Source organism: Kogia breviceps, chromosome 18 (assembly GCF_026419965.1).
Source record: "Kogia breviceps isolate mKogBre1 chromosome 18, mKogBre1 haplotype 1, whole genome shotgun sequence".
NCBI classification, from domain to species: domain Eukaryota; kingdom Metazoa; phylum Chordata; class Mammalia; order Artiodactyla; family Physeteridae; genus Kogia; species Kogia breviceps.
The window spans coordinates 5,487,639-5,511,940 of NC_081327.1; the positions used below are offsets into that span (position 1 = coordinate 5,487,639).

At 60.2% G+C, this 24,302-nt stretch overlaps 1 protein-coding gene across 5 annotated transcripts in view; it reads left to right on the forward strand.

Moving 5' to 3' along the window:
• The window catches only part of SHANK1 (SH3 and multiple ankyrin repeat domains 1), a 48,110-nt gene that overhangs the window by 2,108 nt on the left and 21,700 nt on the right, over positions 1-24,302 (forward strand). For 3 of the 5 annotated variants that reach the window (XM_067018753.1, XM_067018752.1, XM_059044026.2), the window contains exons 2-15: positions 1,653-1,950; positions 2,152-2,355; positions 2,845-2,916; positions 3,994-4,102; positions 4,205-4,356; positions 6,065-6,232; positions 6,678-6,794; positions 11,624-11,701; positions 11,940-12,006; positions 12,243-12,573; positions 13,378-13,571; positions 17,353-17,466; positions 17,647-17,722; positions 18,188-18,214. In XM_067018753.1, coding sequence (XP_066874854.1) covers positions 1,693-1,950; positions 2,152-2,355; positions 2,845-2,916; positions 3,994-4,102; positions 4,205-4,356; positions 6,065-6,232; positions 6,678-6,794; positions 11,624-11,701; positions 11,940-12,006; positions 12,243-12,573; positions 13,378-13,571; positions 17,353-17,466; positions 17,647-17,722; positions 18,188-18,214 — 1,967 coding nt within the window. In that variant the 5' untranslated portion in view covers positions 1,653-1,692. The remainder of the gene's footprint in view (positions 1-1,652; positions 1,951-2,151; positions 2,356-2,844; positions 2,917-3,993; positions 4,103-4,204; positions 4,357-6,064; positions 6,233-6,677; positions 6,795-11,623; positions 11,702-11,939; positions 12,007-12,242; positions 12,574-13,377; positions 13,572-17,352; positions 17,467-17,646; positions 17,723-18,187; positions 18,215-24,302) is intronic. The other 2 variants (XM_067018756.1, XM_067018754.1) reach the window with 2 other exon arrangements.

Sequence of the window (24,302 nt, forward strand, 5' to 3'; positions counted from 1 at the left end):
CCCTCCCCCCCCCCCCCCCGCCGATTCCTCAGCCCCGTCTCAGTACCAGCTGCGCGCCACCTATTCTTAGCCGCGGAGCGTTTGATTCATGCCGCCCCGGCGGAGTGTGCCTGAGGGGGAGGGGCCGGGGAGTCGGGGGCAGCCGCGCGCGCGGGGGGACCCGGCTAGCTTCGCCTTCAGGCCACTGGCCGCGCCATTAGTGCCCGGGTCAGGCTGAGGGGCAGCCAGGGGCAGCGGAGGGGGAGTGGCTGCCAGGCCCCAGGTCCAGAGGTGGGATGTGGAGTCGAAGGGTAGGAGGAGGCCGGGGTTTCCGCAAGGGTAAAGCAGGGGCAGCTCTGCGGGGTACCTAGAGGGGGAGGGGGCTTCGAAGCCGCGGCCACGCTTGGGGGAGGGGTTGCCCTGCCCCCGGTTAGATGCTGGCTCGCCCACAGCTATTGGAACTCCCCTCCCCGCCGCACATTTTGTCTTCCCTCCCCCAACCCCCCAGCCCATCCCCACTCCCCCAAAGTCAGCAGTACCCTCCGCTGCTTCCCATCTCCATGGCAACGTGCAGGAGCCGGGCCTGGCGTGGGGGGGAGGGACAAGACCAGACATTCTGGTTTCCGGTGCTAGGGTGGGGAGGGGGGGCAGAAAATGAGAGAAAAGGACCCCATCTGGGACTCGCCCTTATAAGACTCCCTCAGGGGCAAAGAATAGTGGGGATCCGGAGAGGATCTCTCACCCCAGTCCCCCAGAGTCTCACCCCCCTTCTTAGCCTCCCTCCCAGCCCCCCAGTCTCCCTCAGAGTGGGGCCACCAGTAGTACCAGGCAATGCCAGCCCACCCACCCAGCAGCGCCAGGCCTCAAACACACTCACAGGTCATCAGCAGCCACCACCTGGACAGCGCTCCCAGGGCCAGCCTCCCCACCCCCCCCCACGCCCTCTCAAGATGCCCCCAGAAACTTGCATAGGCAACCTCTGTGGCTGCCCCGGCACACCCCTTGCATGGTGCTCTGCCCCGTGACACCCCCATCCTAGTGCCCCTGCCCCCTGGGACACCAGTTCCCAGCAGCCGTCTGCACACATTGCCAGCCACACTTCAGTGAAGTCACCAGCTCCACCCTAGGCTCAAGGCACCTCCCTCTCCCCCTTACTACATCTCAGCCTCACCCCAGTTATCCAGGAGGAAGATGGGAGGATCTCAGGTGAGGGCCCTGGCTGGGGCCAGGAGGGCAGGATGCCGGTGGGTCGCCCACCTGTCTGTCCTCAGCTAATTTTAGCTGCCACATCCGTGGCCTGGCAAAGTGGGCCAGTAGCTCCCGCGGTGATTCTGCGGTTTCTGGGACACCACCACGCTGGGTCAGCGGCAAAGTGGGGCGCAGGAGGGGCGGGGGGCTGCGAGCAAGGCCAAGGGCAGGGAAGGAGACGTGCAGGCAGCCTGGCAGGGTTGTGTGTGTGTGTGTGTGTGTGTGTGTGTGTGTGTGAGAGAGAGAGAGAGCGAGCGCGTGAGCTTGGAAGCCGTAGGAGTGTCTGGGGGGTGTGGCCAGCCTCGTTCCTGCATCCCTCGGGCAGGGTGGGGCGGCTGCCGTTGACCATTTGTCCACTGAGCGCGCCTGTGGCCTCCAGGGGGGTCCAGGCTCCTAGTCTGACAGCCGCCCTTGGCCCCCCGCAGCCGCCTGTAATGCTGCCGTCCCCCGTCGCCCCGTGGCCCCATGATGACCCACAGCCCCGCGTCAAGCGAGGACGAGGAACGCCACAGTGCCAGCGAGTGTCCCGAGGGGGGCTCAGAGTCCGACAGCTCCCCAGACGGGCCCGGGAGAGGCCCCCGGGGGACCCGGGGCCGGGGCAGCGGGGGACCTGGTAGCCTGGCCTCGGTCCGAGGCCTCCAGGGCCGCTCCATGTCTGTCCCAGACGACGCCCACTTCAGCATGATGGTCTTCAGGATCGGCATCCCTGACCTGCACCAGACAGTGAGCCCGCTGGCCGGCGGAGGGCGGGGGGAGAGGGACCCGAGCCTGCACGGGGAGGCCTCTGGTGCTGTGTGTCCTCACACGTGGCCCCCAATTTCCAGACCCCCTCGTGTCGCCCCCCAACGCCCACTCTGTCCCTGGAATCACCCACAGCCCCTTCCCACACCACCTCAGCCCCCTTCCTGTTGCCTCCCCCACCAGAAATGCCTGCGCTTCAACCCAGATGCCACCATCTGGACAGCCAAGCAGCAGGTGCTCTGTGCCCTGAGCGAGAGCCTGCAGGATGTCCTCAACTACGGCCTGTTCCAGCCGGCCACCTCGGGCCGCGACGCCAACTTCCTGGAGGAGGAGCGGCTGCTGCGGGAGTACCCCCAGTCCTTCGAGAAGGGGGTGCCCTACCTGGAGGTGAGGCCCGCAGCCTTCTTGGCCCGTTCACAGATGACAGAAGACGTGTCCTGAGACACATCTGCGCCCGCCCCGTTTTTTCTCCCAGCCAAGACCTTGGCAAGGGAAAACCCAGTGGGCTCTTCTGGATTCGGGGGGCACCTAAGAATCAGAGTCAGAGAGGCCCGAGTTCAAATTACCGTGCGTTCTGCCCCTGACCGGTGGAGTTACCTTGGGCAAGTCATTTTCCAGCCCCAAGCTTCCCGTTATCTGTCCAAGTGGGAAAGGATGCCCGATTACAGTAGGTATTCTAGAACATTCCCCATGGGGTCCAGACTCCTGAGGGGTTGCCGTCCACATGCCCCTAGTGGCCCAGCACTGCTCTGCCCACCCAGCCAAGGCTCTGGGGCTGTTGCCACCCTGACCCAGAGTTGACCTCTGGCTCAGAAGGGGGTCCAGACCCCTGATTTTGAGTCTCTGTCTCTCCCCTTACCCCACGCCTGGCCTCAGTTCCGATACAAGACCCGAGTTTACAAACAGACCAACCTGGATGAGAAACAACTGGCCAAGTTGCACACAAAGGTGAGAGAACTCTGCTGACTCTTGCCCTCCCACCTGGAGCTCCCTGCCGGCCACGTTCTCTCCTGTCTCGCCCCCAGCAGCCCTCCAACCCTTCTCTGCCTCTGCCGGAGCCCCCACTTAACTGGGGGGCTGTGTCCATTCGGGACAACCCCAAATGCCCCTGCTGACCCCATCATAGCCTTTTTCATCTCCTCGCTCTCCTCCTTGTGCCTCTGCTTGGGCTCACACCATTTCCACCTGGGTCCCGCTTTCTGCATCTTCGGATTCTCCCCCTCTCATCTCCTAGGTCCCCTATATCCACTCAGGGCCCCCCTTCCTTGGCCTGTGACTCTGACATCTAGCATCCCTCTGCCTTAGGGGCTGTTTCATAGACACCCTGCATTTCCCACAATCCCAGAGCCTAAATCTCGAACAGATCCGAGGATGCTCTCCTCCCCAGCCACGTTTATCCTCCTGCTTCCGGGCCCTCCCGTCCTCAGACTATACGTGCCCTGCGTCTCCTCTGCTACCCTAAAAGCTGGGAAGAGGCCAGGGGGCTGCTTTGGTCAGAGGTGAAGTGGAGGATCCTTGACACTTGGGAAGAAAGCTCCAGGCATCTTCTCACCTCCATCCCCACCCCACCATGCGTTCGTCTCTGTCCTCCGCAAAATACTCCATCCGTCCAGACCTGTACCCTCCACTGCAGGCGCTCCCAGACACATACGGCCCCCCCGGGTACCTGCAGTGTGGCAGGTCCCAACTGAGCCTCCCTATGAGTGTGAAATACACACCGGATTTGGAAGACTCAGTACCCCCAAAAGTAAAATATCTCATTAATAACTTTCATGTGGATTACCTGTTGAAACGGTAATATTGTAGATATAGGAGATTAAAAAGAGATAGGTCGTTAAAGTGAATGTCAATGTAATTGAAAGTTCCCTTTCCTTTTTTTTTTTTTTAAAAAAGGCGGCTACTAGGGACTTTTCAATGACATGTGTGGCTTCCCGTGTGTTTCCACTGGATAGCACAGCTCCAGAACCCAGCTTGGCTCCCTTCCTCCCTGACCGGCCTGTCTTCTCTCTCTTGTCTATGCCTCAGACGGGGTTGAAGAAGTTCCTGGAGTACGTGCAGCTCGGGACTTCCGATAAGGTGGCACGGCTGCTGGACAAGGGGCTGGACCCCAATTATCATGACTCGGATTCAGGAGGTAGGGTGGGGGCTGGGCGCTTTGGGAGGGCTGGAGAGTCAGGAACAAGGCCTCGGGGCTGCGTGTGACCGGCCTTTCCCGTCCCCCCCCCCCGCCCACCAGAGACCCCCCTGACGCTGGCTGCGCAGACAGAAGGCTCTGTAGAGGTGATTCGAACCCTGTGCCTGGGTGGGGCCCACATCGACTTCCGGGCCCGGGACGGCATGACAGCGCTACACAAAGCCGCGTGCGCCCGTCACTGCCTCGCTCTCACGGTGAGGTGCCACATCCTCCCGGGACCCTCCCCAGAGCGCAGAGGCACCCCCAAATGACCATGCTTCTCGCCCAGTCTGCATTGGGCCGGTTGACCCAGACCCCTTCCTCCACCTCTCCTCCACTGCTATACTCCTCTGACTGAATCTCATCCCCTCCCGGGACCTCCAGGAGCGCCCACCCGCCCCAGCTCAGGGCTCATGATCGGCTGTAGTTGAGGCGCACGTGGACCCTTGCCCTACACGCAGGTAGATCGTGTTAATTTCCTGACGCCCAGAACGTCTCCATTCCCTCTGACCCAGCTCTACACCAACACCTACCTCTGTCTCCCTGACTCGTAGACTCTCCTGGTGGCCTTTAAAATGCAGCAGGAGCTCCTTGCTGTGCCCCCAGATCCAGCCCCTCCTCCAGACGCGCCCTGCGGACACAGCCCCTTCATCTGCCTCCTCCGGACACTGGCCCTCAGCCCCTCCATCTACCCTTCCCGACCTAGCAGCTCACCCCCCAAACACACCCCCTTCTCTCACGGCCCCCTCCTCCAGTGCAGCGTCTAGAATGTGCCTTCCCAAATTGACGAACCTCGTAGACCCTCAAAATACACACACGGAGTCAGCTCGCCCGGTCTAATTTTAAAAACGATCTTCTTTTCCCCCCACCCAAGGGCACTTGATCCCTTTTCATACACAGGTCAGGCTAGACCGCCCCCCCCCCGAGCTCTTGATAAACACCAGGATTCACAGGAGCCTCTTCTGCTTTCTCCAACCCTTTCTTGAAAATCCCTAAACACCAGCCACAGAGGTCTGCCTTACAACCCTGGAATCGACAGACCCTCTTTATGTACAGCCCTCCCCCAGACCCCACACCTGCCCGCACCCCACCCCTACCCCCCAGGCCCGCGCTGGCCAATCCCGCAGCCACCGGCCACGTGGGGCTGTGTAGATTGCAGTGGCTGCGAATGCACTGAAATGAAAGCTTCCGTTCCTCAGACTTACTCGCCGCATTCAAGCGCTCAGTAGCCCGCACGCGGCTGCCCTATTGGAGCGTGCGGTGGTAGACTCTTCCCCTCACCACAAGTGTTGCGAACGTCCTGTTGGACGGTGCCACTGCCGACTCCTCACACGGGGCTGCCGCCAGCAAACTCTCTTCCCTAACGTGCCCGATGCTGCCAGCTCTCCAGGCCCAGAGCTGTTACTTGATGGGGACCGCTCTCTGCCCCCGAGCCCCCAGCCCCTGTGAGGCTGCTGGCCCAGGTGGCTTTAACCCAAGCTTGCCCCCCCCCACCCCGCCCCGCCAGACTGCCTTCTGTGCCTCACCCTCGGGATCCTGGCCCTCATAACCCCTCCCACCCAGCCAGGGAGCATCCTGCATGCAGACTCTGTGCTCTCATTTGTCCCCCAAACCAGCCTGCTGAGGAGCTGGGCACTGAGGCATTAGGCTCCTTCGGTGGCTCACCGAACGTCGCCCATGGGGGAAGCCTGGGCGGGATTTCAGCGTGGGAGGGGAGGGTCCTCTGGAGGCATCTTCCCAAGCCCTTCGTTGTGCACCGGGATGAGAGGCTCCGAGAGGGGAAGGACCAGTATCAAGGTCACGCAAGGGCGTCCAGAACCAGCTCTGGCACTGGCCGCTGTGGGTTACCCAGGAATCCCCTCCCCGCTGGCCCTTCAGCATGACCCAGTACTTGTCTCACTGTCTTCTTTTTTCCCTTCCTAGGCGCTCCTGGACCTTGGGGGCTCCCCCAACTACAAGGACCGCCGGGGGCTGACTCCTCTGTTCCATACGGCTATGGTGGGGGGCGACCCCCGCTGCTGTGAGCTGCTCCTGTACAACAGGGCCCAGCTGGGCATAGCTGATGAGAACGGCTGGCAGGAGATCCACCAGGTGCTCCTGACTCGGCCAGGAGGGGCTGGGGGCTGCATGGGTGGTTGCTGGAGCCTGAGGGGGCCAGGGACGAGGGACCCCGGTCCAAGGAGCTAGGGCTCCAGATGCTGGGGTCCTCACAGAGGGGAGGGGTGGGAGCAGCGTGGTCCCCAAAGAGGAAAAGATGAGGGTGTCAGCACCCGGACCCTAAAGGGGATGGCGTGGGACCTGGAAACCTCGGTCCCTGAGATGAGTGGGAATGGCCTCTCGGCTTTCCCGAGGAGCCAGCCCAGGGCCCTGGGCCTCGGAAATGACCTGTGAAGCTGGCAGCGTGAGTTCCCAAGCAGGAATGGGGGTTGCGAGGAGAAGGGGAGGCACAGCTTCCTGACCTCGAGGTGAAGGAGACAGACAGGTGCCGTGGCCACGTGGGTCTGTTCCAGCCTCCTCCGCTCCCAATCCTCTCCAGGCCTGCCAGAGGGGCCATTCTCAGCATCTGGAACACCTGCTCTTCTATGGGGCTGAGCCTGGAGCCCAGAACGCCTCGGGGAACACGGCCCTGCACATCTGCGCCCTCTACAATAAGGTCTGCCCTGCAGCACCCGCCCCGGGCCCTCCTCCTGACTCCAGCCTCCCTGTGCCCTCTGTTCTTTCACTATTTCATTCACTCATTCAGCAGATATTGCCTCAACACCTCCCCGGCGTCAGGCTCACACCTGGGTGCTGAGGACACAGTAGTGATTAAGACAGGCAGCCCCTCCATCAAGGGACACACCTCTGGGCTTGGCCTTGGGGCTGGGCGGAAGGTGGCTCTCTGGAGGACGCGTCATCAGTGCTAAGATGAGGAGTTGGCCAAGTAGAAGAGGGCAGAGAGGGTGTTCCGGGCAGAGGGCGTAGCCTGTGCCAGAAAACCAGAGGGGAGGGAGTCGGGCTTGCTCCTGGAAATGCAAGAAACTCCAAGGGTCCTGTTTCTTTTATGTTTAATTTCCACTTTATATCGGAGTAGAGCAGGCGTTCAATGTTGCGTTAGTTTCGGGTGTACAGCAAAGTGATTCAGTTATCCGTAGACACGCATCCCTTCTCTTTCGAATTCTTTTCCCACATAGGTGATTACAGACTATTGAGTAAAGTTCCCGTGCTCTACAGTAGGACCTTGTCGATGATCTATTTTACATAGAGTAGCGCGTATGTGTTCACCGCTGAGGGTCCTCTTTCTAATGGGTCTCCGTTCAGCTGCAGGGCACAGGGGAAAGGCCCGACCACAAGCCCCGAAGGAGAAAAGAGTGTGTCGCAGGTTGTAGCAATTCAGGGCTGGGTGGACAGCGTTGTTGTGAGTGGGGGTGAACGGTAAAGAACTGGCAGGAGAGGGGGCGGGTCTCACCTACCCGCTGCAGCTGTGATGTAGTGGCCAGTTGGATCGGCAAGAGCCGAGGCTCCTAGCCTGCTGAACCCAGCCACCTTGCCACCTGCGCGCCAGGCGATCCTGGGCGGGTCACCCCCCCCCCCTCCGGAGCCTCAGTCTCCCCACCTGCTTCCCAAGGCTCCCTGCCCTTAGAGGTTGCTGCAAGGACTTCGGAGGCCAGGGCCTGGCGTGCTGCGGCTGATCCATCAGCCTCTTCCCCCTCCTCCAGGAAGTCTTCCAGGACAGCCCCAGTCCCTTCTGCCTCACCGGAACTTGCAGTGCCAGGAGGTGGCAGCGAGCGGTCTGCTCTGCGCCCCGCAGAGGGAGGGCTCGGTGTCTGTCAGATTGCCGTCACTTCCCCGCCCCCACCCCCGCCGGTGCATCTGTCTCTCCTGCTCCCTGACACGGGCCTCGTGTCCGTGTCCGGATGTTCTGACTCTCTAGCCTGTGCACAGGCCAGAATGCCCCAGACGAGTCCCATCCCCTCTCTGAGGTTCCATCCCGAAATGGGAATAACGTCACCTGATTGAAGGGGATGTAAGATCGTGTGTATTAAATGCTCATCCCTAGAAGGCAGCTATAAGAATAATAATAATCATTATCATTACCATTATTAATCAGGATCAGGTCAGGAGACAGAAACCATACCAGTAATCTGAATCGGGAAGATGTCGCATGTATATAGTTATACAGAGGGAACAATTACTCTAAGTGGTTCAGATGAGCCAGCCATTTCCCCACCTGGTGCTTCTCCTTTCTCATCTGTGAAATGGGTCAGTAACACCTACCTTGCAAAGGATCAAGGGTGTGAATGTTTTGCTTGCTCTCAGCATGGTGCTTAGCAAATAGATACTTGACAAACGCAAAGTTCTTTCCCGACTTTCTCTCCCCTTGTCCTCCCTCCCAGACTTTAAGCTTCCCAAGGCCCAGAGCTGGCTCTGAAAGATTTCCTCACTCTCTGCCCCTCTGGCCTCTGGTGGTGAAGATCAGGCCCATGTCCAGGCTGTGAGCGCCTCAGGGGTAGGGCCTAAGCCTGATCAATCGCTCCGTCCCAAGGCCCCAGCACATAGTCGGCTTAGATGCATCTTTGTCGAGTGAATGAGTGAGTGAATGAATGAATGATGGATCAGATGCCTTGAATTTCCCCCAAGACCGCGCACAGCACCCAACTCAGAGCATTCAACAGGTATTTGCTTCGAGATAGATTGAACTGACTCCATGAATGAACGAATGACTTGAACGAAGTGAATTTTGAATGACTCAGCGCCACATCCTCCACCCTCATCCTTTCCGTGCCCGTTTCTTGAGCACCTACTGTGTGCCCGATGGTGAGATGAGTCAGACACGGCACGGCGCCTGTCCTCCGGAGGGTGGGGCGAGTTCACAGTCTGCTGGAGAGGCAGATGTGTAAACAAATCATTGCAACACAGTGAGATAAGTGCTAGCACACCAGTAAATACGAGGTTCTCTAGGCGTGTAGTGAATTGCTGGTTAAGCCGAAAGAGATGCTCTGGGCCTGTGCTAGGCAAGGTGCTAGTGGGGGCTGGCAGATAAGCAAAAACACACATGGCATTAATTGACAGTCCAGCTGAGGAGGCAGCATGTGCACACGTGGACACACGCACTGTCACTCACAGACACATCCAGGAAACGAACCAGGCTACCCTTGCCGTCCAGTCAGAGGACCCCTGGACTTGGGCATTCGGAGTTGTGCTTTCACAGGAGATAGAGGAGCACTAAGATTAGAAGGCTCGGTTTGAGTCCTAGCTGCCCTACTGACTGGCTGTGTGACCTTGGCCATGGATTTGCCCTCTCTGAGCCTGTCCTGTAGGATGGACCCGTACGAGCATCCTTGATGGGTTTGTCACGTGAAGCGGGTGAGACCAAGCAGGTGTTTTGTGAATTCTGGTTCAATTAGCATCTTGGGAATCTGGAGTGGAGCTGAGCTGGGGGCCAGGTTGCATCTGGCCAGGCCAAGATGAAGGGGGAGGACGTTCCCTCATCCAGCAAGCGTTTATCGAACAGCTCTTACGGGCCAAGCGCAATGCCAGGTGGTGGGTGCCACAGACAAAACCATGCCTCTCTGAAACGGACAATGTAGTCGGGGAGAGATGCTAGAGATGGATAAAATAGAAATATAATTTCAGGGGGGCAGTGTTATGAGGAAAATGAGTTAATGCTGGCTTAGCAGAATGCCCGGCACATAGCAGGTATCATGTAAATTAAAATGAAGCCGGGAACCGGACACGGGGTTTTTTTCAACAGGATAGTCAGAGGTACCTTTTCTGAAGAAGTGGCATCTGAGCCAAAACATGAATCAAGTGAGAAAGTGAGCTGTACAGAGATCTAGGGGCAGAGAATTCCAAGCAGAGGAGGCAGCAGGTGCAAAGGCCCTGGGGCAGGAGCGTGCTTGTCAGAGGAAGGAGGCCAGTGTGGTTGGAGCATCGGGAGCAAGGAAAAGTGGTAGAAGATGAAGTTGGTGAGGCTGGAGGGTTGGGGGGGGCAGGGAGGCAGATCAGCAGGGGCCTCCTAGGCCAGGGCAGGGACATTGGGTCTGACCCCAAAGAGTGAGAGAGAGTGACATGTTGTGATTGACATTGGTAAGGAATTGATCTGGATGTGGAGGACATCCCTTCCCCCACTGCCCGACCCTGGCCCCACTGCCTGCTTCCTTCCGGGTCTAGCAGAGTGTGTGATCAGAGCAAAGGCTTGGGAGCCAGAAACAGCTGGGTTCAAACCCGAATTCTGATGGTCACCAGCCACATGACCTTGAGCTCCTTTTGAAGCCTTAGTTTCCTCATCTGTAAAATGGGGGCAGTAATTTCCATGTCTTGGAATTGTTGGGCCCTTCGGTGGCTACCTCCTCGAAAGTGCTGAGTACCAGACATGCAACATAGTAGGCCCTCCAAGAGGTTTGAATTGGTGGCTCTCAAACTGGATGCTTCTGCCTCCGAGGGGGCATCTGGCAATGTCTGCAGACATTCTTGGTTGTCACGACCGGGGAGGGGAGTGCTACTGGCATCTAGTGGTAGAGCCCAGGGACGCTGCTCAAAGCCCGACAAGGCACCGGATGACACATCCCACCCCCACCCCCGCCACAAAGACTTGTCTGGGCCCTAAATGCCAGTGGTGCTGAAGGTGAAAACCCCCGATGGGGAGGTTGGGGTTAGCAAACTGCTATATATAAAATGGATAAACAACAAGGTCTTACTGTAGAGCACAGAGAACTATAGTCAGTCTCCTATGATAAACTATAATGGAAAAGAATAATAATTTTTAAAAAGGATGTGTGTGTGTGTGTAAGTAACTGAACTGAATCACTTTGCTGTACAGCCGTAATTAACACAACATAGTAAATCAACTATACATCGATAAAATGATCATCATAATAAAGAAAACCCCTGGCTTAGGTTAGTGCATCTAATAGGCTATAACCTGAGTCACACGTGTAATTTTAAATGTCTCAGGAGCCACTTTTAAAAAAAGGAAAAAACAAACAGGTGACATTAATCTTAGTAGCATATTTTATTTAAGCCAGTGAATCCAGAATATTATCCTTTCAATGCATAATCAGTATAAAACTTGTTAGAGGGATTCCCTGGTGGTCCAGTGGTTGAGACTTTGCCTTGCAGTGCAGGGGGTGTGGGTTCGATCCCTGGTCTGGGAGCTAAGATCCCACATGCCTCGTGGCCAAGGAGCCGAAACATAAAACAGAAGCGGCATTGTAACAAATTCAATAAGGACTTTTTGAAAAATGAAAAAAAATATATTAGAGACGCTTAAATTACGTTTTTCATGCCAAGTCCTTGAAATCCGGTCTGTATTCTGTATGCACGGCACCTCTCAGTTTGGGCCGGCCACATTTAAAGGGCAAGCGGCTGCTGTCCGGGGCAGGACGGGTTTCCATCCGATGGTTCTGGAAGTTCTTAGCCCAGTGTGTGTGTGTCCACTCATGGTGACCTTAACTTTTTGTTTCTTGTTCTCCTTTCACACCCTGTGCCACTGGCCATCAGGAGACGTGTGCTAGGATCCTCCTCTACCGAGGAGCTGACAAGGATGTGAAGAATAACGGCGGACAGACCCCCTTCCAGGTCTGGGGCCGTCGGGGCTGGTTGGGAGGGGACACGAAGAGCGCAGAGGGGGTAAGGAAGGTGGGAGACTTGGCGGTGCTGGGAGGGAGGCACTTGGTCCGGGAGAGGAGGAAGGACGAAGTTACCGGGGTGAAGGTTTGGGGGGCAGCTGGCCAGAGACCTCACAGTGTTTCCTGTCCCCCCCCCCCCCCGTCTCTTTCTCTCTCCTCCCTGGTCTCCCTGTACCCCCTCCCGCCAGGTGGCAGTGATTGCTGGGAATTTTGAACTTGGAGAGCTGATCCGGAACCATCGAGAGCAGGACGTGGGTGCGTGAGCTAAGGGGAGAAGCTGGGGGCCTGGGGGGGCGCGTGGTGGGACTGGGGGGGGGTCAGCGAACCTGATTTGGGGGCCGGGATGGGATCAAATACACCTCAGAGGAGCAGTGGCCGGGGTGGGGTTCCAGGCACCCCGCTCTTTCTTATGTCTGTCTTTCCCCCCTCACGCTTCTCCCCCGCCATCTCTCGCCCGTGTGCCCTCCCCTCCCGCCACCGTGCCCCCTCAGTGCCCTTCCAGGAGTCCCCCAAGTACGCAGCCCGGCGGCGGGGACCCCCCGGCGTGGGGCTGACGGTGCCCCCCGCGCTGCTGCGGGCCAACAGTGACACCAGCATGGCCCTGCCCGACTGGATGGTGTTCGCAGCCCCGGGGACCTCGTCCGCCGGCGCCCCCGGCCCTACCTCAGGGCCCCAGGGCCCGTCGCAGCCCTCGGCCCCCGGCGCCAAGCTCAGCAGTGGGACCCTCCGAAGCGCCAGCAGCCCCCGGGGCGCCCGGGCCCGCTCCCCGTCCCGAGGGAGGCACCCCGAGGAGGCCAAGAGGCAGCCCCGTGGACGGCCCAGGTAGGGGAGGGCTCAGCCCTGACCCCACAGACCGCAGCCCAGGCCGGCCCGGCCGCCGCCCCCCCGTCCCACGTGTGGCTGGGCCCCCACGCATCGCGCTCTCACCGGTCCCAGCCTCGGGCCGCCAGAGCCCCCTCCCCACCCGTGAGGAAGTGAGAGCGCCATGAGCTACAGTCCTGCACCCACGTCCAAGTGCGCCGGCGCTTAGATGGGCACCCACTCCACGGGCCCGGGCGGGGGGGGCGCCCCAAAGAGATGCCGGGCAGGCGGAAAGGCTGGGCAAGGTGAGGGGAAGCCAGACAGAGGGCGGCGGGTGGCGGGGGGTCGGGGAGGGGCTTCCCAGCTTGGAGGGGAGACCAGAGCCGGGGAGGACGGGCGGGGGGAGCTCTGGGGTGCAGAGGCCAGGCTGGCTAGAGGAGGACGAGAAGGCAGGAGGGGCCTGGCGGGCTGGGGACTTGGACTCAAACCAGGCGGAAGCTGGGAGCCGCTGAAGGCTCGTGAGCCAGGGAGGACACAGTCAGGGCTCAGCTTCAGGAAGCCGCCGCAGGCAGGGCACGCAGGACCCTGGCAGGGGACGGAGCCGGAAGCCAGGAGGCAAGAAGGGGGGCTGGAGCGGCGGGCAGCAGCAGGCCAGCGGGGGGACCCCCCAAGTGCCCTCTTCCCCTGAGGACGCCAGGGCTGCAAGATGCGCTCAGACCCCCTCCCGCTCCCGCTCCGTCTCCCCCCGACCCAAGGACCCCTGTTCTCCCAGAGGTGCCCCCTCCCTCCGCCCTCCCCTGCCTCTCACGCCCTCTGTGTGTGCAGCTCCAGCGGGACGCCCCGGGAAGGGCCAGCTGGGGGCTCCGGGGGCTCCGGGGGCCCCGGGGGCTCCCTGGGCAGCCGTGGGAGACGCCGCAAGCTCTACTCAGCGGTCCCCGGACGCTCCTTCATGGCCGTGAAGTCCTACCAGGCCCAAGCCGAGGGGGAGATCTCCCTAAGCAAGGGCGAGAAGATCAAAGGTAAACGGCCAGGGCCCGGCCGGGCTGGGGCAGGGGGCAGGCAGGCGAAGTACCCCTTCAGGAAGCGTCAGTGACAAACAGTTCTCCAGCACCTAGAACGCCCGGTGTGAACGCCGGGGACCTCAGAGAGGCCTGAACGCCCCTTCCACCTCGGGGGAGCATCGAGCGTAGCTGGGGTGAGGCCACCAGGGGGTGGTGTCCAGGCAAAAGAGGGGCGATGAGCGTTTGCGGGAAGCTGACGCCAGCGGGCACGGCCGGAGCGCCTCCCCCGCGAGGGCTCGTCTCACTCACCATCTCCCTTCCAGGCAGCTGTCAGGAGCCCACCGTACAGTTGAAGGAGCAGAGCCTCACCTGGGTGAAATGACCTGCCCGAGGTTCCCAGGCTGAGCCCGGGGTCTTTCCCGCTATCGCGTTTGGAGGGAGAGGCCGCGCCGCCTGGACTGTACCTCCTGCCTTTGCCAGGAGTTCTCATCTGAGACACGGGGTGGTGCCTACTTCCCCGGGCTCTGATGAGACGGCCAGCGTGCGAAGCCCGGCCCGCGCTGAGGGCTCCCGAAAGAGAGGCTGCCGTCGTGGGGCTTTGCCTCTCTTTGGTTTTCCTGTCTTCCTCTGTAAAACCATGCCAGTGTCCCCCACGTGCAGACTTGGCCCCTCGCAGGGCCATGCATGCGTTTTCTTGGACAGAACGGTGCTTTGGAGACAGGAAGCGCCCTGCGGTAGTTAATTCGAGATGAGGGAGCAAGTCTTTGCCCGACTCTAGGCTTGCGGAGGAGCCAAGTAGCGTAGCGCTTGAGGGCCAGGCTGATCGGGTTCAAATCCCAGCTCCGCCACTTCTTAGCGGGGCCACCTCAGGTGAGTGACTTCCCTGGGCCTCAGTTTCCTCGTCTGTACAATGGGAGCCTTGCGAGGAGTAGAGTCAGTTCTTGTAAAGCCCTCAGAACAATGATTCTCACACAGTCAGCGCCAGCTGTCATTACCATAAGCGACCCCCCCACTACGGGCACTTAGAAGACAGGGACCCTGGGCGCCGAGGAGGCTGGGGGCCGGGGGTGTCCTCCCAGAGGAGACAGAGTTTAAGTGGGCCTTGAAGCATGTGCAGGGGTCAGAGTCTCAGGCAGGCTGGGTGGTTGCATCTCTTTCGTAGTCTGTCTCCCTATCGCCTGAGTTCCTGAAGACAAGGTCACACGTCACCGGGGGCTGGGTCACCAGGGCTCGTGCACACCTGCTGAGTGAAGCGGGGGTGGGGGGGGGAATGGATTCATGACCAAACGCCCAAGTTACCTGTGGGGGGCGGGGGCAGTGCCTCTGGAGGCCCCGTGCTCCCCGGGGAGCGAGTGTATGGGTGTGTATGTTTGTGCTGGGCGGGGGCCCCGGAGGTGGGGTCAGGTCTGTGCTTCGAGGGGTGCAAAAGAAGAAGGGAAGCTGAGGCCAAGCGCGAGGCACCTGCACAGGCAGGGGGCCGTGGGCTGTATCTTCCATGTGTCTTTCTGAACGTCAAGCCCAGCAATTCTAGGCGCTGCCCTGTTTTCATATCCTTTCCTTTCATCAAAAGATGCTTAGTTGTCTCAAAGCACAGCCACACCCACAACGTCACTGACCTTTGCCACAGCCCGATGACGTAGCAGGCCCCCCTCTGCTCTCAGGACCAAAGCCTAGCGCCTTAGCCTGGCCTGTAAGCCCCTCCTCTGCCCGCCCACCAACCTCACCTCTTGCTACTCTTTCCTTCACCCACGGGGCTGCAGGGACCTCATCCTCCTCTCCATTCCTCAGATGCCCCAAGTCCTTTTTTTTTTTTTCTTTAAATTTATTTTGTTTATTATGTATCGTTGGCTGCATTGGGTCTTCGTTGCTGCGCGCAGGCTTTCTCTAGTTGCGGCGAGCAGGGGACACTCTTCGCTGAGGTGCGCGGGCTTCTCACTGCGGTGGCCTCTCTTGTTGTGGAGCACGGGCTCCAGGTGCGTGGGCTTCAGTAGTTGTGGCTCGCGGGCTCAGTAGTTGTGGCTCGCGGGCTCTAGGCACGCAGGCTCTGTAGCTGTGGCTCACAGGCTTAGCTGCTCCGAGGCGTGTGGGATCCTCCCAGACCAGGGCTGGAAACCGTGTGCCCTGCACTGGCAGGTGGACCCTCAACCACTGCGCCACCAGGGAAGCCCCCCAAGTCCTTTTCCACAACGAACCCTTTGCACATGCTGTTACTTCTGCCTGGAAGACCTTTCCTTCCTCTCTTTGCCTCCCCCACTCCTAGCATCCTGCAGGTCTCAGCCTATATGTCACATCCTCTGAGACACCTTCATGGTCCCCCTTTGCCATCGGATTTATATACTCCCATCTGGCCTTTCTCCAAAGACCCTTTCCTTTGTCCCTCAAGCGTTGACCTCAATTTCCAATCGTGGGGTCACTTGGAGAGTTATACCTCTAATGCCTGCCAGTCTGGAAGCTCTGTGAGGGCAGGAACCCTCACGGAGCTCCACCCAGTTCCTAGCCTGATGTCTGACTCATGACTGGAACGAAATACGTATTTGTTCAGTGAACAAATGATTGATTCCAAGACCACCCAGCCAGACATGGCAGAGCTAGCCAAGAACCCAGACGCCTTGACACACATCTCCTGCTCTCTTCCATGACCTTGAGCGTCTCCTCCATTTGCTTTCCCCAGACCCTCTCAGAGGAGGTGTCTTGTGCAGGGAAAAGCGTCAGATGGCCCCAACCCCAACCCTAGCGTGGCTTGACCCATCCCTGGGCAAGAGATTGTTCTGCTCTAGCTTCAGCTTCAGCTTTGAAATGGGAAATCAGTTGTTACCTACCAGGTAGGTGTAAGGATGAAGTGAGCAAGGGATGCGAAGGGCCGAGTGGGAACAGAGCTGTGAGAGATGCTGGAGAGGTGGGTGACTTTGGGCTTGTTACTGTTACCCCCGTCGTCGTCAGAAACAGCAGCGGCAAAGCGCCGGCACAGAGAGGTAGCAAAACATGAAGGACTAAAAGTATCTGCTCTGGAAAAGGCGCCGTGTTCAAATCCAGGCTCTGTCGGCTGCAAGCTGCAAAACCTTGAGCAGCTGACCTCAGCTCTCTGAGCCTCAGTTTCTCCACCAGTAAAATGGGGCGAATGAAAGTGCCCCCCGCCCCACTTAGGGTCCCGGCCCCGAGTGAGAGCTGGATAAACATTAGCTGCCCCTGACACCCATCTTTGCTGTCGGTCAACGTGTGCTTGATGGTTAAGGGGTGAGGGTGGCAGGAAGTGGCCTCCAGTAACGAGCGGTGGAGAGAAGGAAAGAGGTGATTCGACTGTCCCTTCTAGAGCCAGGGGAAGCAAAGAGAAATGGAAGGAGGGGTCTGGGAACAGATGACAAAAGATTAAGTGGCAAGGAGACTGCAGGAGGCGACAGGGGCAGTGCTGGGGGTGTAGGACTTGACCTAGGAGCCTAGGAGGGTTTGGGGAAACTTTGGAATAACTGGGTTGTGACCGGTTACCAGGGGAGATGAGAAGCAGTTGTAGACGTGTCCCTAACCTCCAAGGACCACGTCATGGGACACAGCCCTTTTCCCCGGTGCCATTTTGATGTCCCCGCTGGGTCCAGGAAGCTAGTGTGCAGAAGCGACATGATTTGCGTCTCCCCCTTCCCCCTTGCCCCTTCCTCGGACATTTATTAAGGACGCCCTTGGGCCAGGTTCTGTGCTAATAGGTGCTGAGAATTCGGGAAAGGCTGTGCATCAAGTGTTGGGAGCGGGTGGGGGTGTGGACAGCACAGAAATGTAGAAATGTTTCTATGTCCCTGCTCCCATCTAGTGCTTAGCATTGGGGAAGGAGGCTTCTGGGAAGGCCAGGTCAAAGGTCGCATCGGCTGGTTCCCCTCTGACTGCCTGGAAGAGGTGGCCAGCCGCTCCCAGGAGGCAAAGCAAGGTAACGAGGAACCCCCCCCATTGTCCCCGATCTACTCTAGGTTCTCATGTCCCTTCCCTTCCCCCTCCTGATGGGGGTGGGGTGCTGGGAGGTAGGTGGGAAGGCTTGGGCCAGGACCCCAGGGGGTGGGCCCATGGTTTCCAGGGTGAAGGTCCGAGGTCATCCTTTGTCCCCCTGCAGAAAGCCGAAGTGACAAGGCCAAGAGACTCTTCCGGCATTATACCGTGGGCTCCTACGACAGCTTTGATGCCCCAAGGTAAATGTCCTTACACCCTCGGGCGCCCCCCCCCCAACCCCAACTCCCTTACACTCCACCTTTTAAATATTTCCACCGCCTCTAAGCGCCCTTTCTCATCTGCTCCCTCTAAAGTTTGATCCAGGCGTGGGGGAAGGCAGAGTTAGCTTCAGACTGCAGAGCCCGATGCCAAACCGTCCTTGGCAGCCACTGAGACTGCCTAGTTCTGGGGTAGCCAGAGACCCATGAAATGGATTGGGGCAAGGTGGAGATGCCGGGGGGGGGGGGGCTAGGGAGCTCATGTGTATGGCTGGCTGGAGGCTCTGGTCTCCTTCATGCGCCACATCTCTGTGCAGCAGAAGCATATGCATCCTGTGCTGGCGTAGGGAGGGGGGCGGGCAGAGCTGGGCCAGGCGGGGTGGGGGCGGGGAGAAAGCACACTGACACCTTTCCCCTCCCTGGCTGCTGGCTGACTTGCTTCTGAAGCTTGATGGATGGGATTGGCCCAGGGAGGTGAGAGGGGAGGGGAAGGGAGGGGATGGGGTTAGGAATGGGAAGGAAGGGGTGCCTGGGGGTTGTATGGATGTGTGTGTGCACCACCAGAGCTGCAGTTGCCCGGTGCGTGAACGTCTTACACCGGCGAGCATCCTTGTACGGATTCCCCAAGCGTGTTCTTGCCCGTGTGTCTCTGTAGGTGTGCATGACACGTGTCTGTGTGCATGTGTGGCCGGAGGCCCCTAGATGTCTAGCCCTGCACATATGCCCGTGGCAGCGAGAGGGTCTGTCCTGCTCTGTATAGATGGGCGCATTTGTGGCTGTCATTTATGGGTGCACGATTGTGGCTAATCGTGCAGCTGGCTCTGCACATTTCCCTGAATCTGTGTGTCTGAGAATGGGGGCCAGTGTCTCCAGAGATGTCCTGCTTCCCGCGTGTGGACAGGCGGGTCTCCGCACACGCCTGTCCCTCGTAATGCATGTCACCGTGTGTACGCATTAACATATAAAGTTGTGTGCGTGCATTTGCACCTGTCTGATCTGGAATTCAGGACCTGGGGTGTTGGGGGAGGGCAGGGAAGACGAGGGGAGGACTCCAGGGCTTGAGCTTCCAGAAGGGCAAGGCCGTGGGCGAGGGATGGACGTAACTGGGCATCTGAAAGATGAATCCTCCCCTCCCCCACCGCTCCCCCTAATCCAGGGAAGGGTCTCCTTGTTCATAGCATCCTTCCATTAAATGTGTCCAAACCTATGTGTCTGTGTTCTGGCCAGTGGGGATGGATGGGGGAGGGGGTGGGTAGAAATGACAATATGAGACGAGAGGGCGGGACTGGGGTCCCACCCTGCGCCCCAAGTGTCCGAGGCGCTTGACCATTGTGCGTGTTCGCCTGGCACGTCTCCGGCTCTGGGCACTGGGTGAGTATCGAGGTCCCCCCCCCACCCGGAGTCTCCCCATCAGCCTCTGCTTCTTGTCTCTGTCAGTGTCTCTCTGGGTCTCCTCTTGGCTTTGGTTTGGGGGTCACTTGCTCGACAGCTGGATGGGGGTGGTCCGTCTTGCCCTCAGCTACTTCCTTCTCCTCTCTCTAGCTCTGTCTCGTCAAGTGCATTTTCTTCCCTGTCCTCCACTCCTTGCGCCCGCTGGCATGTGCTGCTGCGTTTGCGGCGCGTCTGAGCTTCTCCTTCTCCCGCCTCCCCCCCTGCTCTCCGCCCCCCTGTCTGGGGTGCCCTGCCCTGCGTTGTGACCCCAGCATCCCAGCTGGAGCCGTACAGTCCTCCCAGCCTGCGCTGCCCTCTCTCCTCTCCCGGGGGGTCTGCGGCTCCCGTGTGAGCCGCGGAGCGTCGATGTCCCTCCGCCGGGACTTCTCTGGGGGGAGGGGCGTCTCTCGCTGCTCTGGCGCCCAGTCTGAACGTCCCGGCCTTCCCTTTCCGGCCCTTCCACACCGTGCTGGGGCGCACTGTGTGTCTGTCTGCGGTGGGGGGCTGGGTGTCCCCTCCGGGGGTCTCTCCCACCGTGTTGTCCCTGCTTGGGAAGTGGGGCTTGGTCCGCGCGTCCCCGCACGCGGTTGCGAGGCATCTTGTGTGATGTTGTGCGTTCCTCTCCCCGCTCTCCCTCGCTCTGCACCTGCGCGGGAGGGCTCTGGAGGGGGGAGGGCTAAGGGGGAGGGCCAGACCGGAAGTGCCTCCCCCTTCTCCTCCCCCCCACGCCTCGCCCCTCCCCCTTCTCCCGCCAAGGGGGCCCCCACGCTCCCCTCCCCCCTGCCCGGCCCCCTCCACCGCCCGGCGCAGGACGGCAAGGGGTTAAGCCTCGCGCCCGCCGCCCGCCTCCGGAGCTGTCCGCGGTGCTGAAGCCGGCGCCGGCCGCGGTCCTCTCGCTCCCGCCGCGGCCCGACCCCGCGCCCCGCGCCCCCGCGCCCCCGCGGCCCCCGGCATGTGAGCCCCCGGCCCTGCCCTCCCTCCCGCGGGAGGGGGCGCGCCCCCTCCCCTCCCCCCTCTCGGCGCGGGTCAGCATGAGGCGGGGCCTGGGGGCCCGGACACGGGGGTTCGGCCGAGCGGGGACGGGGACGCGGCGGCGGCGGCGGCGGCGGGGGCGGCCGGCACCGGGACCGGGGCCGGGGCCGGGGCCGCGGCGGCCATGGCTTTGTCTGCGGGCGGCGACGCCGGGGGTCTCGGGGGCCGCCCCGGTGGGGGCTCCGTGCCGCAGCCGCCCCCCGCGCTCTCCTCCAGCTGGCCGGCCCTGGGGCCCCGGCGGCGCAGCGTCTGGTATATCTACAGGTAACGGAGCGCGCCGCCCCCTTTCTCCGCGGCCCGACCAGGAGGCCCCGGGCCGCTGTGACGACCCTCCCCCAGCCGCTAATCCCCCGTCCCTGGGACTCCCCCCACCCCCGCAGGCCGCCCCCTCCGCCCTTCTCCCCAACCTTCTCTCAGCACTAAAGCCTCTCCGGACCCCTCGCCTCTACGCTTCTTTTTCTCATCCCCCTCCCTGGGCCTCTCTCCCCGAGCACCGCGCAGCGCGCACACACACACACACGCACACACACTCTCCAGGCCCCTCGCAGGCCCTTCCAGGCCCCCTTCAGCTCTTCCTCCAAGACCTCCCTCCAAGGCAGGCCCTCCAAACGGACTCCACTCCGGGTTTCGGGCCCCGCTTGTCCTTTCTGCCACCCTTAGCGCCCCCATTCTGGAGGCCTCCGCTCAGGCTCCCACACCCCACACCCCAGGCCCGCGTCTCTCTGATTCCTGTGTCCCCGCACCCCTTCAAGGAGTTGGCAAGTCCCCCCATTCATACCCCTCTCTCCCATTCACAGTGCTTCCCCCCCATCACGCACGCACCCCGCCCCCGGCCTCCCCTCCCTCCCCTCCTCTTTTTCCGCTGCGTGTCACTGTGAGACTGTGCGTGTGTCCCTGGGGCTGTGTTGGTGTGCGCGCGTGTGTGCCTGCCTGCAGCCCTGCGTGTGTGTGTGTGTGTGTGTGTGTGTGTGTGTGTGGAGAGAGAGAGAGAGAGAGAGAGAGGGATGGAGAGATGGTGGGCTCCCAGCGCGCCCCCACCAACGGTGTCCATCTGGGTGTCCGTGTTTGACGGCGTCTGTCTGTGTGTGTGACTTGGAGCGAGAGCGGGGCTCTCTGGGGACGCGTGTGTGTTTGGGGGGGGTCTGTCCCAGGGACTGCGGCTATGTTTCCCAACACCCACCCTCCTTTGCCAGGCCTGCCCTCTCCCCGACAGCTCCCCCCTTCACCAGTGACTCCGTGTGTCTCCACCCCCGTGCGCCCCTCTCCCTGCGCCCCGGGGGGTCGATGCCTGTGTGGGGCACGTGTGCCGAGACACGGCTGAGCTTCCGCGCGGGGAGCTGCATCGACCTGTGTGTACCGCTTCTCAGCGTGGGAGGGGGCTGGCTTCCCCGCGTGGGGGCCTGCGTGCAGGCCCTGGAGAGGCCGGCGGAGATGGGCGGGGCCTGGGGCCCCGGGCGCGGGGAGGGGCTGAGTACCAGAGGGGGGCGCTGTGCACGGCAGCGGCTCTGGGCTGTGGGATGCTGGGTGTGTGAGAGGGACCTTCAGGGTGGGGGTGGAGGGAGTCGATGCTGCTGCAGTCTCTGTGTGTGGGATCTGGTGAACAAGAGCTGGCCGCTGAGCTCCAGAGGCCGCTCGGGGTCGCCGAGGGATGGCTTGGGGGAGAGCACTGGGCGCGCTCCTGCAGGGCAGGTAGTCAGCAGTGCGGAGCATGAATGGGGTGGTGCGTGGGCAGCGAACACTAGGGCAGGGGTGGGGTTAGAGGGTCTGGGCAGCAGGGTGACAGGATGAGAATGGCACGGCGGGGTGGGGGGGGGACAGTGAAGTGGGGGGAAATGGGGAACACCAGAGCACAGAGCGGGTGTCGAGCGCGCAGAGAAATGGGGTGAGGAGGGAATGCAGGAAATGTGAAGAGAATTTGGGGGTGGGGATTTAGGCAGTAGGGAGAGAGCACAGACAGAGGATGCAGGGAATGTAAATGGAACGCAGCTGCAAGTAAAAGGAGGCGGAAGGAAGGGTGTGCGATGAAGTGAATTGAGGATGCAAAAGTAGGAGGAGGCTTCCACGGGTGAGAATGGAAGGGGGGGACTGGGGAGTATGAAGGAAACCTGGGCTGCTGTAGGGGACACAGTGGAGGTTCTGTACAGAGGCTCGAGAGGACGTGGGAGGGAGGAGGGCGGAGGAGGGGGAGAGGCGGCCTGAGAGGGGCGAGGAGGGCACAGACATCAGTGGAAGACACTTTGGGAAAGAGGGTGTGGGGTGTGTGAGGGCGATACGGGAGGTGCAGGGAGGGCCCCGTGGGGCGTGATGCGGGCCTGCGGAAGTGAGGGCTGACGGGGGGGGTGGGTTAGGGTCCTGTGGGGCTTTCAGACGATTTGGAGGAGGGGGGATGGGGTGCAGAGCGAGCTGGGGGCATGCACAGGAGTGGGGGAGAAGGAGTAGGGTTGCAGGAAGCTGTGTGGACAAGAGGGCCATTGGACAGCTCAAGAAGAACGTGGTGGGTGAGAGAGACACCACACAGAGCTGGGGTGTGTGTGAGAAATTCGTGGGAAGGAGAGAGGCATATGCCCAGGATGGGGAGACTTGAGAGGGAGGGCCGGAGGGGGTGCTTCGATGGCCCGGGGGTGTCTGGATATTATCGGGGTATATGGGTTGCCGGCGGGGAATTGAATCTTGGCTTCGACATTTTTCTGGCGGTGCGATCTTGAGCAAGTTATCTCTCGGTGCCTCAGTTTCCGCATCTATAAAACGCAAATGATAACAGTCAACCCCTCCCAGGGGTGTTGTAAGGACTGAGTGAATAAATAAATGTAAAGTGCTTGGAACGCCATCTGGCATTCAGCAATGGTTCAATAGATGTTACTCCTTGTTGTGTTACTTGCATAGCCTGGGATACATTTCAGGCACTGGAGGGGCACGTGCATGGTGAATTTGGGACAGATGTCTTTGGGCTGGGGTATTTGGGTGCAGTGGAGTGGAAGGTATTACTACTGAGTTACCCAGGTATTTTCTGGGGAATTGTTGAAGATTTTTGTTCGCTGTGTGAGCTCAGGCAAGTTGCTTAACCTTTCTGTGCTTCCGTTTCGTCACTTGTAAAGTGGAAATGGTACTCACACCTACCTGGAGGCTGACTGTGGGAGACAATGGAGTCATTTACCCATGAGGGGTTTCAAATACTGCCTCGCACACAGCAAGTGCTTCTCTGGGCATCTAAAGGATATGGGGGTTTTGTGGAATTGTATCGGGGGATGGGATGTTTGGGGAAGGCTTATGTATGAAGTGTGAGGAGAGTGTGTGGGTGAGAGATTCCAGGGTCAGGGGGAAATTGGGGGAAAAGTAGGGGTTTGTGGCTTGCACGAAGGCAAATAAAACTGCTGTAAATGAGGAATGAAGGGGATCTGAAGAGCATTACTGGCCACTGGGGGGGCGGGTGGCCTGGAGCTCTGGAAGGGCTGTGGGGGTAGCAAGAACATGAGGGCTCAAAGGAGCGTGTCAGGTTGCGCCGTGAGCACAGAGGTGGGGACAAGGATGCCACAAGAGTTCACGGTCAGGAGCAGGCAGCTCTGACTTCTCAACCAATTTCTGGCAACCCCGTCCACTGGCTCTTGGAGTCTTCTTTGCCTCTTTCCTCCCCTCCCCCATTCCTTTCGACCCCTTCCCTCCTTCTCTTCCAACATCCCCTCTACCCAGCTACAAAGGTGGCCGTTCCCTGGGTTGAATATAAGGTCAGGAAGACATGGCGGGTATGGTGTCGACGTGTTCACTGGACCGTCGTGAACTTTGAGCAAGGACAGTTGTGGGCTGTGTCTACACGTGCATGTCTGCTGTTGGACCCACCAGATTATGATAAGGAGGGTGGGAGCAGAGACGTGCAAAACACTGTCCCTACGGTGCAAATGTATGGATTTGACAGTGGATGTCATGGGGGGTCGTGGGAGTATCCGGCGCGCTTGTGTGTGTGGAGGGAGGGTGGCGCCGAAATGCAGCAGGAGCACCTTAAGTATTATTGGCGGGTGCTGGTTTGTGTTCAGGGGGCGTGTTATGGGAATAGACTGAGATCAAAGTGAAGGGGAGTTATTATTGGAGCATACTGGGATGTGTC